This window comes from Danio aesculapii, chromosome 2 (genome assembly GCF_903798145.1).
Source record: "Danio aesculapii chromosome 2, fDanAes4.1, whole genome shotgun sequence".
In the NCBI taxonomy this organism is placed as follows: domain Eukaryota; kingdom Metazoa; phylum Chordata; class Actinopteri; order Cypriniformes; family Danionidae; genus Danio; species Danio aesculapii.
In genome coordinates, this window is record NC_079436.1 from 19,050,399 (window position 1) to 19,076,640 (window position 26,242).

The following is a 26,242-nucleotide window of genomic DNA, read 5'->3' on the forward strand; positions in this document are numbered from 1 at the left end:
AGTGACATCGAGTGTTGTCAGAGGCCGAGTCGAGGGCGGAACAGAAGCACAGTTTTGATAGATGGTACAGCGTGAGTTAGTAATGTAACAGATGTAAAATGGCAAAAACTGTTAGTCAGCTTTTACGTGAAGCACCTGCTGCACTGGTATAGCAAGAGGAACAACCAACATTCGTCCCGCAGCAGTAGTTGTGGGCTTCTTCGGTGGCAATAAAAACTGTGCAGCCGTAATTACAGCAAGCCTTGTGTTGAATTTGTACAGTATACTGTATTATGTCTTGTGACATTAACAAGCCCCAGATAGGCAAATGTCTGCAGCCATGCCTCCGTTTTCAGATGCCTCAGTTTTCCCCCATCCACACGGTAAAGTCTAGATCGAATATGCAGCCGGCCGGAAGTGCGGTATGCACATTAATATAGCTGTATTTTTTATGACACTGTATAACAATAACTAATATTTTTACAGTACTGTGATTATTGGGTTTAGGGTTGGGGTGGGGGTAGGCATTAATATAATACCATAAATGTGAAATTTAATAAATAATATAAATAATTCTCATTAACTTCCGGCCACATCCATATCCGATCTAGCAACAACCCATCCACACTGACACGGAGCATTTTTTAATATTAAAATAGCCTCATCAGCATTTTCAAAACTCTCCATTTTCGGAGCTCAAAAACTCCAGCATAGTGTGGACAGAATGCGTAACCATAGCTAAGGTTATGCGTTTTAAAACTAAAATGTATTAGTGTAAATGGGGACTATGGCAGCTGGTCAAACAGAGCAATCTAGATTTTTCAGAAGGAAGGCCTTTGGAAAAACACAATTCAAACAGAGTGTTTTATGAGCTCATACTGATTCATGACATAGATGAAAAATTGCCCTTTGAACAAAGAAATCATACATGCAAATTATAATTACTACCAGCACAGCCACGATTATGCAACATAGTAAATGGAGACAGAATTTACACTTTTGTGAATTTTACCTTATTAAAAAAGGTAAGTTGACTTATAGAAAACAATGTGGAGACGTGTGCAACTCCCTTTATGCTTATCTCCTATACTTGTCAGATTCAAATTGTCAGAATCGTAGCAATGCTCGATTAAGATCGTGTGGGGAGTCCAATCAAGATTACGATCTTTTAATGATTAAGCTGTAGTTTCTAGTATTCATGCAGTGTGTGTCCTTCTGTCACTGATCTATTGTTTAGTGTGAACACAACAGCAACTTAACGCTGCCCCAGGGAGTTGTGCAATGTGAAAACAACAATGATCCAACAACTTTGAAAATCGTGTGAACTTGGCATTAGAGAGATTTGGAAAAAAAAGAAAAAAAGTGGTGCAATAATACACAGCAAGTGACAAATATGAACATTAAATGCATAAAACTATACAAGTTTGCAAAATAAACAAAACAAAGACCTTTTTTCAATAGCTTAACGGCATGCCCTCTTAAAGAATGCACATATGTTTAGCACATACAGTAGCTAATAAAATTGTGGGTTTTAACAACAAAGAACTCACCATTGGGCCAACATCTCCATTCTCTCCCTTCTCGCCTGGTGGTCCCGGCAAACCCTAGATGAAAACAAGTTTAACAGATTTATCCAGCACAACTCGAATTCCCAGCAAACAGTTTATCTATTAGTTTAAAAAGTGCTTCAGTAACAACAGAGGACACAACGAGATGACTCCTCTCCCCTAATGAATAACATGATAAGTCAGAATAACAATCAGCCTTACAGTGCTGCATATTAATAGTACACATTTACATTTCTGAGCCACTGGGTAAACACTATTAATCAAATAACAATTTTTGGTAATTAGCAGTAGAAGTAACCTCATGGCAATTAACACATTTGCATTCAGATGCCTGTGAATGTCTCACTTTCAAAATGCACAGCACAAAAATAGCACAGAAATCCGTTTAGCAACATAATTGCACTTGAGGTTTGAATCTTGTTTAGATCATTATCAACCAGCAATACCAATAGACGACTCTCCATTGTTCATCCTCAACATCTGTAATTAGAAGGCTATTCTGGGTCACTGCATTCAGCAGCCGGCCCCGTGCTCCTTGGTACCCGCTAACTCACGGTTTGCAGTTTATTGTGTGATAAATGTTGTGTTGCTATAAAAGGACAGAGGTGATATTTCACAGTCATTCCGAGGGAGACAATTTTCCCAACTGCCGGAACAATAATGCGTTATATGGTCGGTTTGGAAAAGATAATGAAATGTCTCCGTTTTAATAAAGCGCCCCATAAACAAGTTATTCTAAACTTCAAAACAAATTAAGATGGCTAATTTCTTCAGATCAAAAATCATTATCTTGGAGGATTTGCGAGAGGCACTAACAAGGAGACGCGGAGCACAAACAATTAGCACAGTTGGGATGAATCACTATTGCTATTATCTTTGATTACTAGTCAATTGCGCTGAGTGACTCTGCAATATAGCTGTGTTGAGTAACAACATCTGTTGTCCTCTGAAATTCACCTTGTTATTATTCCCATATAGGTGAAGAGTTTTTTCTGTTATAACATTTTATATCTTAATAATATTCAGTGACAGCCATGATACCGTTCAAAAGGCTGTATTATTATAGGTTTATATATAGGGAAAAGCAAAGACGAAAGTAAAATTTTTTATAAAAACCTAATGTTAATGGTTAACATTTTTAGCAAATAAAAATAAATATTTGCTGTGGTTACTAAATCAAAAGATTAATTAGGTGCTATTTTGTATTAATGTAGAATGACTTCAATGTAATTTCATGTTAAACAAAAGTTGCACATTGTTACTTTTGACCCCATTGGCAGGGACGAAAGTAACACACGGGTGGGTCAATAGTAACACAACAATATTTGCTATTAAGATTTACTGGCTTAATCTTGGTTGTTTTAAATACATCTGACTATGACCTTGTTAATGTTAACTGCGAGCATATTTTGACCTTTATTGCTGCAAAAAATACTAAACTGCAGTTTCATTTTAAATTTCAGCTCCATCAAATGTTTTAAAAGCAAACCAACAATGCAAAATGTTCCCATTTTCTATATATTTTTTAATATTTTGTATTATTATTATTGGCAATATACATTAATTTTATAAAACATCTGAATCCAAACACTGCAAACTCTAATGTGAAATGGAAAAATAAGGTTTGTCTATTAGCAGTGGGACATAAATGACAGTGTTACTTTCGTCCCCAAAGGAACTCTCGCCATTTAAATTTGATTTACTGTGAAACAGAAAAACGTAAGCATGTGTTATTGATCTTAATATTGAATAATGCATCAATATATATATTTTTAATTTTGCATAGCTTAGACAGGCCTAACATGATGTGAAACGGCTTGTTTACGAACCCAAAGAAAGACATGTCCTATTTAACTGTATGGTTCTGAACAATTTTAAGGTAAGAAAATCATGTGCTATAAATAATTTATTTACATTTTATGTTTATTAAGTTTAAGACACAAGTTAAATAAACAAAAACAAAACACTTACAAGTATATTTTTACTTGAGACTAAAAAAAAAAAACACATTTACGAAAAGCACAAAGACTCAATGATGATTACTGTACCTGCAATCCAACGGGACCAGGAAGACCTGGAAAACCTCGGGGCCCCTCGTCTCCCTTCTGCCCAAACATCCCCTGCTGACCTCTGGGTCCAGATTCTCCATCACTTCCCTACAGCAAAAAAAAACCTTTAGACAAACTATCTGAAACTGAAATACACACAGAGAATCACAGCACAACACTCTCTGTACATGCAAAAATCAACTTTCTGACCCCAGAATGTCTTTCATACGCTACTGTACAGCGCAGACAAGCATGAAAATGAGATCGACCCCCTGAGACATCAAAAGTCAAGCTTGAAAAGACATGTTATTCAGAGGGACGCCCCGAGGAATTGAGCAGAAGAAGAATCTGCTGCCCTCATTTCAGACGCTGCTTGCTCTACAGGGTCAGTGGAAGAGAAGGAGGCATTCAGGATGGTGCAAACAAATGTGGGATAACATGAAGTTATTAAAGAGATGTGGGGTTACAGGCGGCTGAATGGCAGGTCGCTCCAGGATATGATGGGGTGTTTGTATTAGAGACTATAAGGGAATGTCAGTCATGATTAACTCCTAAAGCACAGACTTCTACTATTGATCACAAAAATATGGAAACGTATAATGAATGTCTATTTAACGTTTTGGTTTGATCATTTGGTAATAGACAGACGCGAGCATCAGCGATCGTTATCGACCAGGTGGGCGTGTCTAGCGACATGACAAAGTTGAGAATCCATTAACTTTATGCAAATGAAGAGCAACATTCTTGAGCAACAGCCAACAGGACCACCAGTAGCGCTCACATGATCCTCTTTCAGCTCGCTCAAAGGCTGGTTGTATTCTTGCTGTATAGACTTACACAGATCTGCATTTGCAACAGGTCGCCACACAGAGCGACAGGCAGCTACAAAGTTGGTGCTAGTGTGAATGAAGCATAAGAATAGGCCCAAAATAAACTAGTAATCAAATGCACAGTTTATACAGACTACACATGCGTGGTAGTTAATTCTTATCTAATTAATGACTAGTCTAATTTTTGCCTATTTTTAGACGTCTATTAGATTTTTACTGACAGCACAAATTCAGCCTTGTTTTAGCCAAGATGTCTATGTTTGGATGTCTATTTGACGTATTTTAAAAACACAAAAGTGCTAAGGGAGCTTTTCCATTTCGTATACCTTTCAATGTCATTTTTTTCCTAATATTTGGCATTTTTCTAAATGTTAATACCCTGATTTTAACTGACAATCCTTTTTGGAATCTCATTTAAGAGTTCTTTTCATTCCCTTTACACAATAATCGATTTAGACATCATTTACAGTTAAAGTCAAAATGATCAGCTCATTACAGCTATACCAAGTTGGCCGATCACAGATCTCGTGCTCTGTGTCATCATGAAATGTAGTTAATTGTTTTTCAAAGGTTCGCATCAGGTTTGATTCGGCAAAGGGTATATGACTGGACCTTGTCATATCCAGTTATCCGTGTATGTTTGTTTTCGTCATGTGAGCTTCCCCATGTGCTACTTTGTTCCAGTTCCCGCCATTTGTTAATGTTCATCACCTTCACTTGTGTTCATCCCCTGTGTGTAATTATTGTCATCATGTTCCTGTGTCCATGCTCCGGCACCTTGACCGCAGCTCTGCACAAGACGTTTGGCCAGTGGAGAAATGGTCGTGCCCAACTGGTTTCTCTCGAGGTTTTTTAAATCTTGACTTTCGCCAATTGGTGAAGTTTTTTCCTCGCCGCTGTCGCCACTGGCTTGCATGGTTGGGGATCTGTAGAGCTGCGCATCGGTGGATTTGCTCTTCAGTGTTTGGACTCTCAGTAGTGATCATTAAACCACATTGAACTGAACTAAACTGAGCTGAACTTCAACTCTGAAAACTAAACTACATTGTTTCAATTTACTATAATCTATGTGAAGCTGCTTTGACACAATCTACATTGTAAAAGCGCTAAACAAATAAAGGTGAATTGAATTGAATTCGAATACTGTGAATTTTTTTATGTACTATAAATTCATCATGTGCATAAACTCATTGAAAACAATGTTTACAATTTTAAAAGATGTGACGCACCACGGTGTGTCATGAGCTTTACTTTATGAACTTTACTGTATACAGTAAGTCGTTAAAAGTACTTGCACCTCGGCTTATATGTGACAGGATTAATGTAAACAGCTCACTATAAACACATGTTTTCGGTTAAACCTTTATTTACTTTATAGATGATTATATTGAGTGGTATGTGTAGGGATTGGCTGTTTGTAAATCCGACACTACAATGCCATTCATTGGTAAAAACTAAGCTCTGAATCGATTCAGATATAGAGAGAATTGTCCTGGTTACGTACGTAACCCACGTTCCCCGAATAGGGAACGGAGACGTGTGTCTGTATTAAACAGACTTTTGGGAGTGCTTTAGACGACCAATCACTTCTGAAGATAAGAAAACGGGCCAATGAAATGCCAATTGAATTGGCAGAGCTTAGCTCCACAGCTGAAACTGATGAGCCAATTAGGGCTATATCAGCCGGCTGCTGGAGCCAGCTCATCAGAATTTGCCTGCTGAAGAGCCGATCGCTCAGCTCCCAGCTGGAGACTCTGGTGCTGTGGCAGTGGAGACACACGTCTCCGTTCCCTATTCGGGGAACGTGGGTTACGTACGTAACCAGGACGTTCCCCTTCATATGGGAACTTCTACGTGTGTCTGTATTAAACAGACTTTTGGGAGACTGTATGGAAAGCGCCACAGCAGCTAAGCCTGTCGCGCTCCTGATGTGTAGTTTGCCAAGCCAAAGCGTGAGCGCACTGACATCACCAAGAGCGCAACCTTCCAACGTCCCCTAGGCCCAACATATTACCATAACATGGGAATAAAAGTTTTAATTCGGGGGTCGTAAGTGTGCTTTTACCTAGCTAATATAGACTAGGGATTTTGGAAATACGACAGTACGTTGGGAAAGCGTGCCAGTCCCCGAAGGGGGAGGACGCAGCGGAGACCACCTGCTACCCTAAAAGGGGAGACCTGATGGTAAGGAGACATATGGACTAGCCCTAATGAGGGGGAGTGCTACATATGATAAGCTGGTTAGCGGTTTAGGGAAGACACGGGACCGCCTAATAAGGGGGAACACACCGTGGTAATAATGCATATGACATCACCAAATGGGGATGCACATAGCTGGCACCGATCCTCAATATGCGTGTAGACCTAATGGGCATACCAACCGCACACTGAGCCATGCACTCAACTCCTCCGCTGAGTTGATGCTGGGGGCCTCGGAGGAATTCTCTAGGGTTCGCCTGGGAAGGGAAACTTACTAGTAGAATAGGAAAAAGCGCACGCATCTCCGGTTTAGGGAGCCTGGCGCAGCAAGCGTTTGTGACACCGAGCTTAATTCTCCCCCGATTGATTGGGATTTCCCAATAACCGGGAGAAAACTGCTCCACTCGGAGGTTATAAAACCTCGCAAATGTGTTAGGTGTCGCCCAACCCGCAGCTCTGCAGATATCTGTGAGAGAGGCGCCGCGTGCTAACGCCAATGAGGAAGCGACACCTCTAGTGGAGTGCGCTCTCACGCTAGGAGGGCGCGGCTCGCCCTGGCATTGATAAGCGAGGGCGATGGCATCAACTAACCAGTGGGCCAACCTCTGTTTTGACACGGCACTTCCCTTCTGCCGGCCACCATAACAGATAAAGAGCTGTTCACATGATCTTACATTTTGCGTTCGTTCCACGTAAAGGCGCAAAGCGCGAACGGGACAAAGCAGTGAGTGGGCTGAGCCTGCCTCCTCCGCAGGCAGCGCTTGCAGGTTCACCACCTGATCTCTAAATGGGGTGGTAGGAACCTTGGGCACATAGCCAGGTCGGGGTCTCAGGACAACGTGAGAGTAACCCGGCCCGAATTCAAGGCACGATTCGCTGACCGAAAATGCCTCCAGATCCCCAACTCTCTTGAATGGCGCCAATGCGATCAGCAGAGCTGTCATAATGACAGAATACCAAATCGAGTGGCTAAAACAGATCTCTCTGCAGACCCACCAGGACTAAAGAGAGATCCAAGAGGGCATGAGAGGGGGGCGGGATGGATTTAATCGCCGCGCGCCTCTGAGGAATCGAATGATTAGACCATGCTTCCCGAGCGTGTTGCCATCCACCGCGTCATGATGAGCGGAGATGCAGCCACGTAAACCTTCAGTGTGGAGGGTGACAGCGTACGCTCCAGCTTATCCTGAAGGAAGGATAACACAATGCTAATCTGGCAAGTTCGGGGGTCTTCTCGGGGAGAAGCGCACCACTCAGAGAATAGACTCCACTTCAGGGCGTAGGCATGCCTCGTAGAGGGTGCTCTAGCCTGAGTGATGGTGTTAAGTACCGCGGGCGGTAAGTCACCAAAGTCCTCCGCGCTCCGTCTATGGACCACATGTGGAGGTTCCAGAGATCTGGGCGTGGGTGCCAGATGGTGCCCCGTCCCTGAGAGAGGACGTCCTCCCTTAGGGGAATGCGCCAAGGAGGGGCCGCCGCGAAGAGTGTGAGCTCCGAAACCCAGGTCCGGTTGGGCCAGAGGGGCGCAACAAACAAGACCTGCTCCTCGTCCTCCCTGACTTTGCACAAAGTTTGTGCGATTAGGCTCACTGGGGGAAACGCATATTTGGGCGTGCCCGATGGCCAGCTGTGAGCCAGTGCATCCGTGCCGAGGGGGGCCTCGGTCAGGGAATAAAACAGCTGGCAATGTGTGTTCTCGGTGGAAGCAATAGATCGATCTGGGCTTCCCCAAAGCGCGCCCATATCAGCTGGACCGAATCGGGGTGGAGTCTCCACTCTCCTCGGGACACTAGCTGCCGTGAGAGCGCATCGGCTGCACGGTTGAGCTCGCCCGGGATGTGAATGGCACGCAGTGATTTCAGCCGTGTGTGACTCCAAAGGAGCAGACGGCGAGCGAGCTGAGGCATGCGGCGAGAGCGCATACCCTCCATATGGTTGATATAAGCCACCGCCGCCATGCTGTCCGTCCTGACCAGCATGTGTTTCTGCTCCAACACCGGAAAAAAGCAGCGGAGAGCCAGATACACAGCCAACAGCTCCAGGCAGTTGATATGCCAATGCAGGCGGGGTCCGGACCACGATTCCGCGGCTGCATGCTCGTTGCACACGGCCCCCCAGCCCGTGCTGGAGGCATGTGTCATTACGACAACATGCCTGGATACTAGCCCTAGGGGCACTCCGGCCCGTAGAAAAGCCAGATCCGTCCAGAGGCTGAGGGTGCGGAGACACAGCAGAGTGATGTTCACCCGGTGCGTACCCGCGTGCCATGCCCGTCTGGGGACTCGATCGCGAAGCCAACGCTGAAGTGGTCTCATATGAAGCAAACCGAGCGGCGAGACCGCGGCTGCGGATGCCATATGCCCCAGGAGCCTCTGAAAACATTTCAGTGGGACCACTATTTTCCTGTGGAGCTCGTTACACAGGAAAGCATTAGCCTGGCGTGCTCCTCGGAGAGGCGCGCAACCATAGCAACCGAATCCAGCTCCAGCCCGAGGTAAGAGATCCTCTGCACAGGGCAAAGTTTGCTCTTCTCTCGGTTGACCTGAAACCCCAACTGGTCGAGGTGCCGAAGCACTTTGACTCTGTGCATAATCAACTGATCGCGAGAGGAGGCTAGAATGAGCCAGTCATCGAGATAGTTGAGTGTGCGGATGCCCGCAAGCCGCAGTGGCGCAGAGCACCCTCCGCGAGCTTGGTGAAAACCCGCGGAGACAGAGAGAGCCCGAAGGGGAGGACTTTGTACTGCCACGCTCGTCCTTCGAACGCAAACCGGAGAAAAGGGCGGTGGCGTGGAAGAATAGAGACATGAAAAGACAGGTCTATGGCTGCAGACCAATCTTGTGGACGGACGCTCTGAAGCAAGCGTTTCTGCGTAAGCATTCTGAAAGCATTTAGTGTAAATGACAGTTCAGTCTGCGCAGATCTAGGATTGGTCTTAACCCCCCGCTCTTTTTTGGGCACGATGAAATACGAGCTGTAGAACCCGGACTCCATCTCGGCTGGAGGGACCTGCTCGATTGCGTCCTTCGCCAGGAGGACCGCAATCTCCTCTCGCAAGACAGGGGCGCTCACGGGGATCACCCTCGTGAAAAGGACACCCGTGAACTTGGGAGGGCGAATAGCGAACTGAATCGCATAGCCGAGTCTGACCGTCCGTATGAGCCACCGCGATGCGCTGGGCAGCGCTAACCAGGCTGGCAGAGCGCGCGCTAATGGCACCATCGGAGCGATCACTGACGTGCCAGCGGAGGGGCAGCTCGGGATGGGAGTTCTCATCCCGGGAAGCGGTGCGTCCCGGGAAAGAGCTGAAAATAAGAGAATTTCTCTTACCTTCCTCCCTGGAAAGCGGAGCAGATGAAGCCGCGGGTGGACGCCCTCAGCGAAGAGCAACCGCAGCGGAAGGGGCAGCGGGAGGAGCAGTTTTTCGAGCCCGCTGATAGATGACCTCACCCCTCGCCTTGGACTGCTTTTCACTGCGGAGAATTCCTGGGTGAACTCCCCGACGGTGTCGCCGAAAAGGCCAGCCTGGGATACGGGAGCGTTAAGAAAGCAAGCTTTGTCAACGTCTCTCATATCGCCAAGCTCAGCCAGGGGTGGCATTCCTGGACCACTAATGTGGCCATCGTCTTCCCCAGGGCACGAGCAGCCGATTTAATAGTCATGAGAGCATAATCGGTTGCCGTGCGGAGCTCATGCAGCAAGCCTGGGGGAGAACTGCCCTCCTGCATCTTGGCCAGCTTCTCGGCTTGGTAGCGTTGATAGGTGGCCATAGCGTGCAGAGCGGAGGTGGCCTGGCCCGCAGCAGTGCAGGCTCTGGCCGTGAGAGACTCAGATAACCTGCACGCTTTGGAAGGGAGTGAGGGCGAATCTCTCCGAGTGGAGCAGCTCTGCGGACAGAGCACGCTCCACCCGGGGAATCGCCTCATAACCCCTGGCCGCTCCGTCATCGAGGGAGGTGAGAGCGGGAGCGCACGAGGACCGGGCAGAAAAAGGTGCCCTCCATGCTTGCGTGAGCTCTCTGTGTACCTCCGGGAAGAAGGGGCCGGGGGGTCTAGAAGGCTTCGCCTTCTTCACCCCCACCTAACACCATCTAAGCGGTCCGGCCGCGGTTCTGGGGGACAAGCCATCTCCAGTCCCACAGCCGAAGCAGCCCGGAATAACACGGCTAACATGTCCGACTCCAGATCCGAAACCTCACTGACAACCCCGGAGGGTGGCAGGCGGTCCGGATCTTCATCAGAGCATGTCAGCCCGCCCTCCGATGCAGCGATGGACATCACGTCCCCGGTGTCATCTAATGAGAGCGCGGCCAACCCAGAGGATGGACCAGTGCTAACACTCGAAGCAGAAACAGAGCGCACTGACGAGGAGCGAGGGGTCCGCGGGCCCGAAGGCGACGGATTAGCCCCCACTGTAACCCTCAGGCCTGCCCGAGTGCTAACCGCTTGGCGGGGAGCAGCAGGGGTGACTTGCCCTAATAAAAGAGCTCGCCGTGACCTCAGTTGCGCAACAGTCAAGCCATCGCAATGCGGGCATGAACTGTCCGCGAGCACCGCATCAACATGTTGGACCCCCAAGCGTGCCTGTCATCCGGGGAGAGGAAACCACTGCATCCAGAAACGCACGGTCGAAACGACATCTTTAAAAAGACGCGCTGCACGACCGTGTGCTCTCTTAGGGAATTCTGCTCTTTTAACAAACTGCTCTTTCAGGTCACCAGCGAAACGCCAAGGGGACGGGAAACCCAGCTCGACCGCCGCTAGAACGTCTTCCCTCGCACTGGCGAGAATAATGCTTTCTTCAATGTTGGAAGTCAGCTCAGCAGAAGGGTTCTTCAGTCTCAGATCGGGTCTGAAGCAACAATTCTGATGAGCTGGCTCCAGCAGCCGGCTGATATAGCCCTAATTGGCTCATCAGTTTCAGCTGTGGAGCTAAGCTCCGCCAATTCAATTGACATTTCATTGGCCCGTTTTCTTATCTTCAGAAGTGATTGGTCGTCTAAAGCACTCCCAAAAGTCTGTTTAATACAGACACACGTAGAAGTTCCCATATGAAGGGGAACGCAATGCATTCAGAAAACCTCCTTTCATATTTTATGACATATTATGCAAATATGTGTAGACATAACAACCATAATATAATTGGTTTAATTACACTTTATTTTTTCATCAAGTGACAGCCCTATTAAAAGCATCTAAAGAAACCTTGCTCAATCAAATATTGTTTATATATAAGTGACTAAGATCTCATAAGAAGCACTAACATCAAGTCATCCCATAGATTTACCATCTCACACATCTCCTACTCAATAGAAATGCTGAAGAGGTTCTAGGAATGTTCTGCGAAGAATAGGTGCAATTATCAGCCTTTATAGAGCTCATGTATCAAGGAAAGGCAGAGGCCCAGCTGGGAGTGTTCAGCTTGAGTCATAAACTTTAAATATTCAACTGTGTGCCACCTGGACCTGACTACTTACTCGCATCGCTGCTTTATCAACTCAGCAGGCTGCGTGACAGAGGCAAAACTGAGCAAATGTGAGCAGTTACTCATTGAACAGACACTTTTATCCACAGCAACTTATAGTGCATTTAATATTTGCACAGTCCACCTGGAGCACCGTGGACCAGGGTTAGACAAGCAGAATTGCCCAGAGAGAGAACATTTTGGGTAGCTGATGTAACCCTTATCAGGCCAGAAGATAATAATGAATATATATGAAACACTAGTTTAAACATTGTTTTAAAGTTAATGCGTCACTCTTTGCATGAGCGCAAAAACCTTTTGAGTGTTTTGGTTATGCAACAGTGTTTCTGGACTGAAGCTTTGGGTATGTTTACATGACAACAATGCACTAAAATATATATTTTTAATGTTTTGTGTGCAGATGAAATCACAAAAATGACTATAAGTGCTGTATTATGCATGCAAGGCCAGTAAGTTGGCGATGCCACCTTGTGGTTTACTATTGTTGTTTTAATTGTCAAGTACTTACATATGCTTATAGACTGAACACATAATATGCATATGCATGACACTATTTTCTAATTTAAGATGATAAAAATTTGCACCATTTTCAAAAGTTTGTAATTCCAAAATGCAGTTGTAATGTAAATTATTAGCCAAAGCACATAAAAACATTTAAATTTGTAGCTGAAAATGACATTATTGTTGCTTAAACACCCCCATTATAAGTACTCACAGCAGGACCTGGAGCTCCGACGACACCCAGTGGACCTGCTGGACCTGGAGGACCCTACAACACACAATAAAGACAATTGTTAGAATTATATCTTATATGAACATTTTTACTGACAGCGATAGTATAAAAAATAAAATGTGTATAACTAATAATAAGTGCACAACTAATCCAACAAATAAAATACACTGAAAATATATATTATAAATGAAAAATTGTAGAAAGAAATAGCTCAGATTGTAAACATTAGTTAACACACACTAACAATGACAAATTCTACAAACATATTTATTACTTGTAGGTAATGTTTATTTGATATTTTTTAATTAAAAGGTCGTATCTCTTAACATTAAAATACCTGAGCTACTGTACTATAACCTATCAATTAACAAATATTGATCATTATTTTAATAAATGGTTGGCGCGTTGTTAATGCTAATAACTCAATTAAATTAATAAGGCCCTACTGTAAACTGTTCTGTTAATGTATTTATAATAATTTTTCTGACATTTGTTGAAGCACTTCAAATGATAACGCTATTTATTAATCACTAATAACATTCCAACTGTTAACATTGATACATGCATAAACAACTTTTAACAATGACTGCTTTTTTAAAATAAAGATTTAATTAATCATTTTCACATGACTTAAAACATTTTATTTGATAAGACTTTGAGGTCTAATTATTTAATGATATTTATTAGTTATAGTTAAAGTAATTATGTCCTAAATAACTACTGAGTAATATATTTGTTACATTATTTCATAATCTTTAATCCGCTGCTCACTGTTCATCTAAGTCTGTTTTACAAGATTACCGATTTAAATAATCTATAAGCAAATGTCTTAAACACACTGTCAAACTAAATAAATCCACAAATAAATAAATAAATGAATAAATATATTTATAAATTCCTGCCTAAATAAAACAATAAATAAATATATATATAATAAATAAATAAATTATACAAATAATAAAATATATAAATCTACAAATTCCTACATAAATAAAACAATAAATAAATTAATATGCAAATAAATGAATACAAATAAATATAAATCTAAAAATTCCTGCATAAATAAAATAATAAACATATATATTATATATATATATATATATATATATATATATATATATATATATATATATATATATATATATATATATATATATATATATATATATATATATATATATATATATATATATATATTGTTTTATTTATGCAGTAATGTGTGGATTTCTTAATTAATGTGGTTCTTAATTAATTAATTTATTTGCATATTTATCTGTTAATTTATTTATTGATTTGGCTGGTTTCGTCCTCCATTAATATAATAATAAAAACAAAAACCAAATACATTGTGAAAAAATAAAAAAACCAAAACTAAAGTTTGAATATTTAACTTACGTGTTCACCCTTGTCACCTTTGCTTCCTTTTTGACCAGGTTCTCCAACTTCCCCCTGAAAAAAAAAAAAGAATGTGCTTAAAAATTAAGCAAGCTTATTTACAACTTCTCTCATGTTGCCTGATCATCAAAAATGTTCTCAAGGTCTCTTCAGCCTCAATGGCAGAGCAAACTTCACATTTTAATTTAACAGTAAAACCAAGACCTTGGGGTGTGTTTGCAATTAATTGATTACTTGGCCCCTCCAACACAACCGCTGCCACAGCCCAAAAGAATAATGTGTCCTGGGACGTGATGAGGATCTAAAAGAGCCCTGTCCTACATCTAACAGTGTGATAATAGATTCTGGAATACATTACTTTCAAAGCAGAAAGCAGCACGCTTGTTTACTTGCTTTATGTGCATGTCTGTAAATGAGTGTGTGTATGTGTGTGTGTGTGTGCACTCCTCAATTTCACCTGTTTCAACATTTCTCTGTAGTAATGATTTTGTGTCTTGTTTGGTTTTGGTGATGGATAAGCCATACTCTGTCCACAGCATCACTGGTGTGCATATTATCATAGTGTGCATAGGTGAGATGGGCATGATGTACACTATTAGTTTCTTTCTTTATTGGTTTCTTTCTTCTGTCGGACACAAAAAAAGCATGGACATCTATAGTATGGATACTAATACTATGGAATCAATAGCTGTTTTTCCCCTAAACAATCTTCAGTATACCTTCATTTGTGTTCAACAGAAGAAAGAAACAGAAGGTTTGATACAACTGGAGGATAATAAAATGATGACGGGATTTTCATTTATACCTTATACGTGAATTTTCATTTTATCTTAGGTGATTCATAAAAAACAATAACAATGTACTTTACTCATTAATTGCATATTAATGAGTAATTAAAAAACTAAATAAAATGTAAAATTAAAGCTGCAAGCAGTGATGAAAGGGACCTTGCACCCGGGCTCACCGCCACCCGGTGACTTTAGGATGATAGATTTAAGCTCATATGTATTAAAAAATCTTAGAAAATCACAGATTTATGCCAAACTTCCTTCTGTCAGCAGGTGGCGCTATGACTGTGACTCAATATTGGCATGTAGATGTCTTCAGGAGAGGAATCTCATTGAACCTGTGAATTTTGAGGCTGATCGGACATTGTGTGGCTAAGTTATAAGTACTTCCTCCTCCTTGGCGAAACACTGAACTTTGCCAATCTGCCACGGACACGCCCTTCGACGAAAACTCTAAATCTTCACAAATTAGTATCACAAAGGATTAAACTAATGGAACATGGATTGATTTAAAACATGTCATTTCCTGCCAGCTGGTGGCGCTATAACTGTAACTGGATATTGGAATGTAAATGTGTTCAGGTCAGGACTGTTATCAAACGTGTGGATTTTGAGGCAGATCAGACAATGCATGCCCGAGTTATAACAGCTTCTTGTTTCATGGCGGAACATCAAAGTTTGTGAGGCCGCCACGGACACTCCCTTCGACGAAAACTCTAGATCTTCGCAATTTAACATCGCCTTTAGATGACAAAACCCAACTTTGGTGTTGATCTGATACAATTCCTAGGAGGAGTTTGTTAAAGTACAACGCCTGGAACTGGCAATAACTGCACTTTTTCAGCAGAGGAAGTTAATGATATCAAACTTCCTGTTGTGTTTAAGGTTTTTTTTGTAAGTTTTGGCATGGTTAATGCGTGTGCCAATTTTCGTACGTGTGTGTGAAATGTCTCTCAGAGCCACTCTGTCAAAAGTGCATAGGTGGTGCTGTTGAGTCATCTTGCCACACCCACTTCCAAAACACTGTCGAGTCATATTGCCACACCCACTTCCAAAACCTATCCCAAACGTAAATGTTTGCCACTTGTGGTGCGTGCGCAAAGTTTCATGAGTTTTCGAGCATGTTTATACCCTTAAAAATGTGATTCATTCTAGAGAAGAAGAAGAAAAAGAAACGGAACAATTCCAATAGGGCCTAGGCACTGTAGGTGCACGGTCCCTAACTAATCTATGAAGAAGATAAATGTGTTTTCAACATAATAATAATAATAATAATAAGAGTCAATATTAATAATTAATAAGTAATACCTGATTACAGCAAATCAGCATTTCATTATGATTACTGAAAGATCTTGTGACACTCAAGACTACAGAATATTCAGTATAGAGTTTTCAATCCTAAATCAAAAATACCTAATGAAAATCTACAAGAGTCATTTTAAATGTAGAAAATATTTCAAAACATTAAAGTTTTTAAGGTATTTTTGATCAAATAAATGCAGGCTTGGTGAAGAGAAAAAAACGGTAAAATAATGGACTCCCAAAATTGTTCCAAACCTTTATAAGCTTCTTTTCACTATTGAACATAAAAGAAGACATGCTGAAGAATGTTGCAAACCATTACCCATAGGTAGAAAACATCCATTGTAGAAAAAAAAAAAAACTATGGAAGTCGATAGTTTCCGACATTTATTTGCATGTTGAAAAAGTAGTAGGATATTTAAACAATATTCTTTTATATTTTGAGCATGCAGTGAGTGAGTGAATAATGTCAAAATGTTATGTTATGTAATGTTTTTTGCATGTCTTTCTGTTTGCAATAAAGTGCGTCACCTTGTCACCATCCTCTCCAGGTGGACCTTGAGGTCCGGCTGGGCCTGGGAGTCCGACTGGACCCTGGATGCCATCCCGACCGGCAGGACCAGCGGGACCTTTTTCACCCTACATGAAAATAAGAACGAATGTTTCACACTCATGAAAACAATAATACAAAGAGTCTGAGCAAACAAAGCTAATGGCAGATCAATTAACAGCATTTATCCAGAGCATGCAGAAGAGTACGTTCGCTAATTATCACAGAACCTTTCAGTCAGCTAATTGATTTCAGCTTTAACTGTGCAGTGTAAAAAGGCTGAATTAAGTTTTTGTTACGATGCTGCATTAAACTCTCCAAGCTATCTGTGCTAGATGTGTTTACTGAAATGTGAATTTTAATGAGCTGAAACTCTTTCCCTCTGGCCTCTGTTTTGTCCCACAGGAATCTCTAGGCATTAGTGCACCGGTAAATGTATCCACGCATCTGATAAAAGCACAGTTGCTATTTTACTTTCTTTAGGGGTGAATTCAGGTAAATTAGGCCACGTTTTGCTATTCAGCTCATAAACAAATGGCCCTACTTATGTGAATTCACACTATACTGTATATTATTCTTAACCTTTGGGACATTTTTCAAGTTAACAATTGATTTTTTTTAACTCAAAACAAGGCACACTCACCGGACCACCCTTCTCTCCAGCAGGTCCTGGGGGTCCCTGGGGACCGTTGCGTCCTGTTTGACCAATGGGTCCTCCTGGTCCAGCGGGTCCTCTCTCTCCCGGGGATCCCTGTAATATTAAATATGACAAAAATAAATATAGGGTTTAAAGGCACAGTATGTAAGTTTCGCCACTAGAGGGTGCATATTCACAATAAACAAAGGCATTGTTCTATGATGTCTGGAATTATGGGAGTTGTCATCTTCATTACATCCTACAGGACTCCTAATGAAAAGATGTTAATGGGCGAGTTTGAGTTTTAAAAACATATCATGATAATATGAAGCAAGGTGAGGCTGGAAGAGGTCAAAATAAAACAAGATTGATGAAGAAATGATAAGAGCAAAAATGAGTAAAACAGCAGAGCTTTTATTATGCCACAATCGTCTGCTTCTGGCTCTTCTGTAAGTGATCACCTGAGAAAGAAGCTGCATTGTATGTATCATTCATGCATTCATTCATTTTCTTTAATTTACCAGGGGTCGCCAACTTATCCAACTTAATAAATATATTTTACGCACCTGCATCACTGGGAAACACCCACACACTCTCATTCACACACATACACTACAGACAATTTAGCTTACCCAATTCACCTGTACGGCATGTCTTTGGACTTGTGGGGGAAACCGGAGCACCCGGAGGAAACCAACGTGAACACATGGAGAACAAACTCCACACCAAAATGTCAACTGACCCAGCCGATGGTCAAACCAGTGACTTTGCTGTGAGGCGACATCGCTACCCACTGCGCCACCATATGTATCATACGAAATATATTTTAGGGTTCTAATAAAACACACAATATATTAAAGCATCATTGGCATTTCCCTGTTTTATATAAAACTAACAGAAAATCGAGAGCGTGTGATGTTAATAGCATGGTGGCACAGGACACAATCCATGTTACTAGTTAAAATTGTTTATTTCTCTGGATTTAAACACTACAAAACATTTGGGAAAATGTAAATATGTAAGTCGGCAAAGTATATAACCCTGTTCTAATGATTTTTGTATATTTTAATAATAAAAAAATAACATATTGTATAAAAGATTTATAGTTTTACCTAAAGATAAATCAAAACCGAATATGCAACTTAAAATGATATTTTACAAAGTGTCTCACTGATATGCTGATTCCAGCTCACAAGACTAATGATATGTTTATATAAATTATAAATTACATTTTTACAAACTACTTATTTTGTGCTTTTTGTAATTCTTTTAAAAAAATGTTTCTTTTGTGAAAAAATCCACTGTGTGTCCATACATGTTCAAACAATCCATGCTTCGGAATTTGGAGACAAGATGTAGAAACTAGTAGCGAGAAGACGCTATAAGCAGCAAGATACACTAAAAGTAATCTAAAAGTAATCCAAAAGTAGCTTCGTAGTATCTTACATTACCGACATCATACAGTTTGTATCATTTGCAAGCAGTAAAAGACAACAATTTGTATTTAATCAACCCAGGCTCATTTTGAAAACGTACCCTTATATACATTTCTGGAGATCGCAAAATACGTCTCATGAGCTACGTTTTTTTGCAGTTTTTGTTTTAGTGAATCTGCCAGAGTGTAATCAAATAATTACACAAAGTCTACATACATCCAAGAGGAATTCTAGGTGATTTAATACTAGATAAACACAACTACAAAAATATATCCATTTCTTTTCCAGGTCTGGAAAATCTTTTTTAGTGTCATATCTATTTCCACTTATTCCACGTCAATGGGATCACTGCTATTCTGCAGTTTGTTTTGGCTCTGATGAACATGTTTTTCATTAAATGGTCCTGTTTCTGTACAAAATGAAGCCACATTTGTTTATCACATTAAATTGGTTTCTTTCTTGGAGTCTATGAACAGGTCTGTCATAGTTTATCTAAGAGCAAGCTCAGTTCCCCCCTGAAATTGTCCATTAATGCATCTCTTAGCTTTGCCTTCACTGTTAGTACTAAAGACAGCTCTCAGACAGATTATTTTTTTCACTGTTTACATCAAGACCTCCAGTTGCTTCAATGTACAACACGCTGTTAACAAAATGTGCTCTTATTCAGTGCTTCTTAACATTATACCTAAATTATGTTGAATAAACATGAGCATAAAAGGTTTTGAATCTATATTTGAAACTTTTTTCAGATAAACTAATCATATTTACAAAGAATGTTTTTATTTGATACAAAATACAGCAAAAGCTGCACACTTATTTATTACATGATAAATACAAATATTTATTATATGATTAATATAATCATTCCTGTTGACAAGACTGCAGTTTCTACATCATTATTTCAGTCTTCCTTCAGAAATTATTCTAATACAATGACTTGCTGCTTAAAAATGGTCAATTAGAACTGGAGTTTAATTATTAGTAATGGTTCTTATTACCACATGATGAAAACACTGATAAATAATGAATTAAAAAAATTCTAACTTGAATGGCCATAATGGTCAAATTAATTAAACACATTTCAGCATCCGCTACTTTTTTCGACCTTTGAATAACAGTATGTGGGGTCTAATAACTCGTACATAATAATAGCATATATTACAAAAATAAATAAATAAAAAATATTTTTAGGGCAATAATGACTTCATAAAATTTGATAACACATTCAGAAGTTAATTCTAAAATCTCAGTAGAAGATTTGAATGTAAATATAGCATGATTGGCGAATGTCAATATGATGAGTGTAATTTAAAGCGTCAGAATAACTATCATGGCTGGTCGGGTAGTTCCAGTCTTAATAAATATGACAATTGGCTTGTGCTTAAGCTTTTAAGCACAAGGAGGGGTTTTGCGCTCGTGGACGTGCGCTCAGTTTCATGTTAATTTGGATGTACAAAGAGAATTTGCGTGGGATTACGCGTACGCAGTGTTTCATTTATCTGAATTTTTTACTGCATACGCATAATTTACAGCTTTGTGTGTATGCAATGTTTTAGTATGAATTCAACGCAAGTCTTCATACATGAGGCCCCAGCTGATTGGTGGAGAAGAGACAGATTGAAAAAGCTAATTATGATATGGGCATGGTTAGGAGGCCATGTTGTGTGTGTAGGAGGCCATGGTGTGCATGTAAACATTCTCAATGACACTGTTATAAACTTCTGAGAAGAGTGACTCAGTTCGGGCACCTGCAGGACGTCTGTTTAGGCAGAGATAAGATGACTGATTTGCGTGGGTGAGCCACTGACTCAAAATCCTCCTGATTTCACAGATTTTGTCTTGCCGAGGATATACAGAGGAGAGACAATGAAACCCTACACCAATCTTGCTCACAGTGAGAGGGGCTTCATACGGTGCACAGCTGAAGCTTTGATGGTTTTATACTGTACTGCACTGTGAGACGAGACAGACAGCAGTTACTTTAATGAGAGGATGTTATTGCTATGCAGAACACGCTCTTGAATTTATTCTACATTATATATGATTATAGAGTCTTCACCATACCAGCCTTTCAGTAGTCAATAGTGGAACAGCATGATTCTCTATATTGCTTTCAACAGCACAGATGTATTGAATAGAAACTAACAGACACATTTCGTTAATACATATATTTAATCCGCCATGTTTTCTTTTAGAGAATGGGAGATGAAAACCCTTTTAGAGCATGAACTGGAAACATGAACCGGTTTTCTGATTGCTAAACTAGCAAAAGTAGATTTAGACATTTGGACCTGCGCATTACGCTTCACACCATCTGCTTAGCTTGTTATAATAATTCTAGAGATCACTTTCACATTTTATTGATTCAAAACAAAAACTAGTTTTTATCATGAATTACTGAATTAATATGAATATAAAAGTTTTAAACATACAGTTGAAGTCAGAATTATGAGCCCCCCCCCTGTTTATTTTTTCCCCCAATTTCTGTTTAACGGAGAGCAGGTTTTTTCAACACATTTCTAATCATATAGTTTTAATAACTCATTTTTAATAACTATTAAAAATAATATTTTATCTTTGCCACGATGACAGTAAATAATATTTGACTAGATATTTTTGAAGACTATACAGCTATTCTATACAGCTTAAGGTTACATTTAAAGGCTTAACTAGTTTAATTAGGTTAACTAGGCAGGCTAGGGTAATTAGGCAAGTCATTGTATAACGATGGTTTGTTCTGTAGATAATTGGAAAAATATATAGCTTAAAGGGGCTAATTATTTTGACCTTAAAATGTTTTTTAAAATACTAAAAACTGCTTTTATTCTAGCCGAAATAAAACAAATAAGACTTTCTCCAGAAGAAAAAATATTATCTGACATACAGTGAAAATTTCCTTGCTCTGTGAAACATCATTTGGGAAATATTTAAAAAAGAAAAAACAAATCAAAGGTTCTAGTATTGATGTTAAAGTGCAATTTAGTGGATTAACAAGGTTAATTAGGTTACCTAGGCAAGTTAGGTTGATTAGGCAAGTCATTGAACAACAGTGCTTTATCCAATTGAAAACAGAATCATAAGGGGGCTATTAATATTGACCTTGATTTTTTTATAAAAATAAATTACTTCAGTCAAACTAAAATCAAGAAGACTTTCTTCAGAAGTACAGCAATATACAGTAGGAAATACTACGAACATTCCTTTACTTTGTAAAACATCACTTGGAAAATATTTGAAAAAGAATTAGAAATTAGAAAAAGAAATTTCACAGGAGGGCTAACAATTTTTCCTTTAACTGTATAAATAGTAAAAGCTACATAATATAAAATAAAATCACTTTAATTCTATTTATATATTCAAAAAAAAAAAAAACACTATGTAGCCTCAGTGGTTTCTTATATATATATATAATTATTATTTTATAAACAAAACATTTATACATTTGAAATACTTATATTTTAACATGATTTTATTTTAATAAGATGTGGTTAACTATCAATAGTTTCCCTTTTCTTTTCACTTTTTTTAATGTTGTCTTTTTGTTGTAAAATTCTCAGGTTTCACCTGAACTGTATTTACTATTACATGTAAATGATTATCATACGTGTGTTTCTTTGAGCAGATACACACATACTGTATCACTCAACTAGGTTCTTGACATGACTTCTGACTCTCTGAGCATATTTCATGTATGATTCATAATCAGTTTCTATCTATGACGGACAGACTGATTAAGCCTGACTCATTGAGCGTGATCAGACTGCGTGGGCTCAGATCACACACACACACACACACATACACCAAACTGCACTCTCTGTGCCAACATTACTGGTCATTAAATCCACCACCTGCTGACTACTGCCACTCCAGGATTCGCCTGGTGTCACTTTACTAACAGTTGCGAGGCTTGCACACTGACTTTTGAGAGCTTCAATGGTAAAGTAGGTACTTACGTTAGGGCCTTGTGGACCCTGCGGACCCTCGCCTCCCTTCAGACCTGACAGACCCTGCAAAAAAAGCGACAGAAAGAGAATAATGAGAGCTCTAATGAGAGCTGCTGTCAAAGTGGCATCTGCATGTAGTTGTGCCAGCTGTTTGTACTCTATGCCTACTGGAAATACAGCCTAGAGTGTTTAGTAAACTGGCACTTTCCCAATTTACTACAGCAGAATCCAAATGCTGGCAACCTAGTGTCATGTGACGCCAATAATGCGTCACTTTCCTCCCCATCAAGTCATAATCTGAGTCATAAAAAACATATGAGCCAGCTGAAAGTCAACATAAAACAATGAGTGACTGTAAAATCAACAGTTGTTTATTGAGATCTTACTGGCTCGTGTTTTAAATGTGACTTTCAGCATCATCTCACAGTAATTACTGAAAAAGAAAGAGAGACTAAAAACAAAACAGTAATTGATTATATTCGGCCCCACAGCCTAAATAGTGTTAATGTAGAAAAATGAGTAGAGACGTCTTTTTCACTTACACGTCCTTTGAGTAGTCTAATTGTTTGAACTGGAGCCCATAGGACCCTGTCCAATAAGGGGCCCTGCTTTGACCCAGTTAAGTTTTATTTATATAGTTAAATGCCAGTCAGAAACTATTAGATGCCAATTAACCTTCAAATGCAAGCTTTGAGGACACAATTAATCAGCGTTATTTGGTATTTATCATTATTGTACATGTATTGAATCATGTCTGTTCCTGTTTATTTCTGATCACAGGGCTACCATGAAGGTTTTTAGTGCAAAACATATTTAGAAAACATTGATGCATTCTCTTCATTCTATATGCTACATTGCTTTGCTGAGATTGACCATTAATTTCTACTAAATTATGTGATTGATTTTCTGACTTTTACAGACTAAAAAGCTTAGTGCACTCAAAAAATGACTTTTTAAGTCAATTTATTTAAAACAAGTTGAAACAACACAAATCTTAAGTGTTTTTGTTTGGGACAATTGTTTTATGTTCAATCCACATAAATTTGTAAGAATGATTAGGTTAACTTGATTGATTTGAATTGGGACAACATGAAGGAATTGTTTGGAAGGTCAAACAGGCCGCTTTTGTGCTTATATATTAATAAAGCAACATAATTTTTTTTTTCAAATAATAAAATATTAAAATGGTTTTAGCTTAAATATAATGTTGCACAACTCTAGCAGCCCTTATGGGAAGAATTATTAAAGATTTATATGTATTTCTTATTGTTGGCTGTGAAGTGCTCCCTCTTTCGTATTTGATAGCTCAATAGCAGTTTTACAATTTTTATATTTAGCTTTTCTGTGGTCTATTTTTAACACCCAGTCTTTGAAGTGGTCATTTTGAAGCCAAAGCTCATAAATTGTTTATTATCCAGACATGTTAGCCTTAGTTAACAGGTGCAGTCTGGCGGCGGCATTTGACTTAAGTGACTACCAGTTTATGAAAGAATACGGAGCTGAAAATAGCCTAACCATTTTAATAGCGGTCAAAGCACCATGATATATAAAATACAGTATATATTTAATATTTTGATAAGTGACAAAGCAAACTAAAATCTCTGATATACAGTACCATGACTAGGACAAAAAAAATCACTGACATTTAATGTCTAGAATAGACCTTTTAAAATTCCATAATATTACAGAAATTCCATGACCCTTTGGTAGATTTTTTTAGTCATTTAGTATTCGTACATCAAAGTATAGCTGCACAATATATCATTTCAGCATTGATATCGCAATGTGTGTATCAGCAATAGTTACATCGCAAGATATGCAATGTTGAGTCTGAATTGTGTCTGAACATGATTTGTAGAGTCACTGCATTGAACCATAATAGAATAAAGTTTTATCATTTGCATGTGTATTTAAGGCCTGGGAATGAGCCTTCAAGAGAGTTTTGAACATTTGGACACACAAAAAATATGATGTTTGTAGCTGAAACAAAGATTTATTGTATTTAATTATTCTTACAGAATTTATGTGATTTATGTTATGTTGAGCTGAATTAAGCAATATATGTAAATTTAAGGATGAATTTTGTTGAAGCTGATATTATTTGACTGATGATAGCCATACAGTTTCTTTTATATTCTGATTTTTATATTCAGCATGCATCATTGGATTTGCTCTTCAGTGTTTTGGCTTTTAGCAGTGACATTTACATTACACTGAGCTGAACTAATCTGAACTTCAACTGTGCTGAAAACTGGATTGATGCAGTTTCAATTTACTAAACTTCATCTATGTTAAGCTGCTTTGACACCATCTACATTGTAAAAGCGCTATAGAAATAAAGATGATTTGAAAAAATTTAAAAGTTAAAATTATTCAAATTAAAATTTTGTTTTTTATTTAGATTTAGGATTTTAGATTTTCATATTGCTAAACTTGTACACTTTTGGTTCCCTACTATAAAACAAATAACGCTGAAAATGTATTTTTGTCTATAATTCTTCTGCATCTATTTCATATTCTTCTCCTGGTTATATTGTGTACTGCAATGTCCTTTATTGGAATTTCTCAGCAGTGATACGAACGCTTACTGAATGTCTTAATGGCTGTTAAAAGTGGCAGTTAATCTCCATGAGCCTCAGTCTTACAGTAAGGACTGTACCCTCTCCTGAGGCCACAGCATTTGCATGAACAGCAGGCGGTTAAGTAGCTAATGGCCATTTGGTGGGACACATGACATTAACTCGTTTGTTCTTACCGCTGCGCCAGGAAGCCCCCTTTGTCCTGGAAACCCTTTCAATCCAGCAGGGCCAGGTTTCCCTGAAATCCCCTGAGGACCTGGATCACCCTTCAAGGAAAGACACGGTGATATTTAGTTAACTTAAATCAAGCTCCGCATCATCTGCATTATCAGCCACCTACACATACTGAAATGGGACTGAATTTTATATGAATACTTCCCTATCATTACCCTTGAGCAATCTGAAAAGAACATGCTTAGCAAATCGTACCTTTCCACCTTCTTTGCCAGCAGCTCCAGGGAGACCTTGCTCTCCAGGGGGTCCTGGGGATCCAGGATGCCCTCTTTCTCCAACAGGACCAGTTTCTCCCGTAGAGCCCTTTCAATTTCAAGGCAAACTGGGTTTTATTTCAAATTCTGACAAACTTCAGGAGGTGTTTTATTAGGGCAATGTGTTGCTAATAAAACTGCTCACCTGTGGGCCAACAACACCTCCAGGTCCAGGAGGTCCAGTCTTGCCTTGGAAACCCTTTGTTGAGAATAAATCGTATGCATATATTTTTAGTTAGCCAATGTCTGGAAATAATCTTGGAAATAAAAAAAAAAATCATA

At 39.7% G+C, this 26,242-nt stretch overlaps 1 protein-coding gene across 1 annotated transcript in view; it reads right to left on the minus strand.

The window, feature by feature from the left end:
* The window catches only part of col11a1b (collagen, type XI, alpha 1b), a 168,999-nt gene that overhangs the window by 30,866 nt on the left and 111,891 nt on the right, over window positions 1-26,242 (minus strand). The window contains exons 38-47 of the mRNA XM_056474218.1: window positions 26,106-26,159; window positions 25,902-26,009; window positions 25,649-25,738; window positions 22,903-22,956; window positions 17,520-17,627; window positions 16,858-16,965; window positions 14,237-14,290; window positions 12,824-12,877; window positions 3,596-3,703; window positions 1,530-1,583 (exon numbers count right to left, since the gene is read on the minus strand). Of these exons, the coding sequence (XP_056330193.1) occupies window positions 1,530-1,583; window positions 3,596-3,703; window positions 12,824-12,877; window positions 14,237-14,290; window positions 16,858-16,965; window positions 17,520-17,627; window positions 22,903-22,956; window positions 25,649-25,738; window positions 25,902-26,009; window positions 26,106-26,159 (792 nt within the window). The remainder of the gene's footprint in view (window positions 1-1,529; window positions 1,584-3,595; window positions 3,704-12,823; window positions 12,878-14,236; window positions 14,291-16,857; window positions 16,966-17,519; window positions 17,628-22,902; window positions 22,957-25,648; window positions 25,739-25,901; window positions 26,010-26,105; window positions 26,160-26,242) is intronic.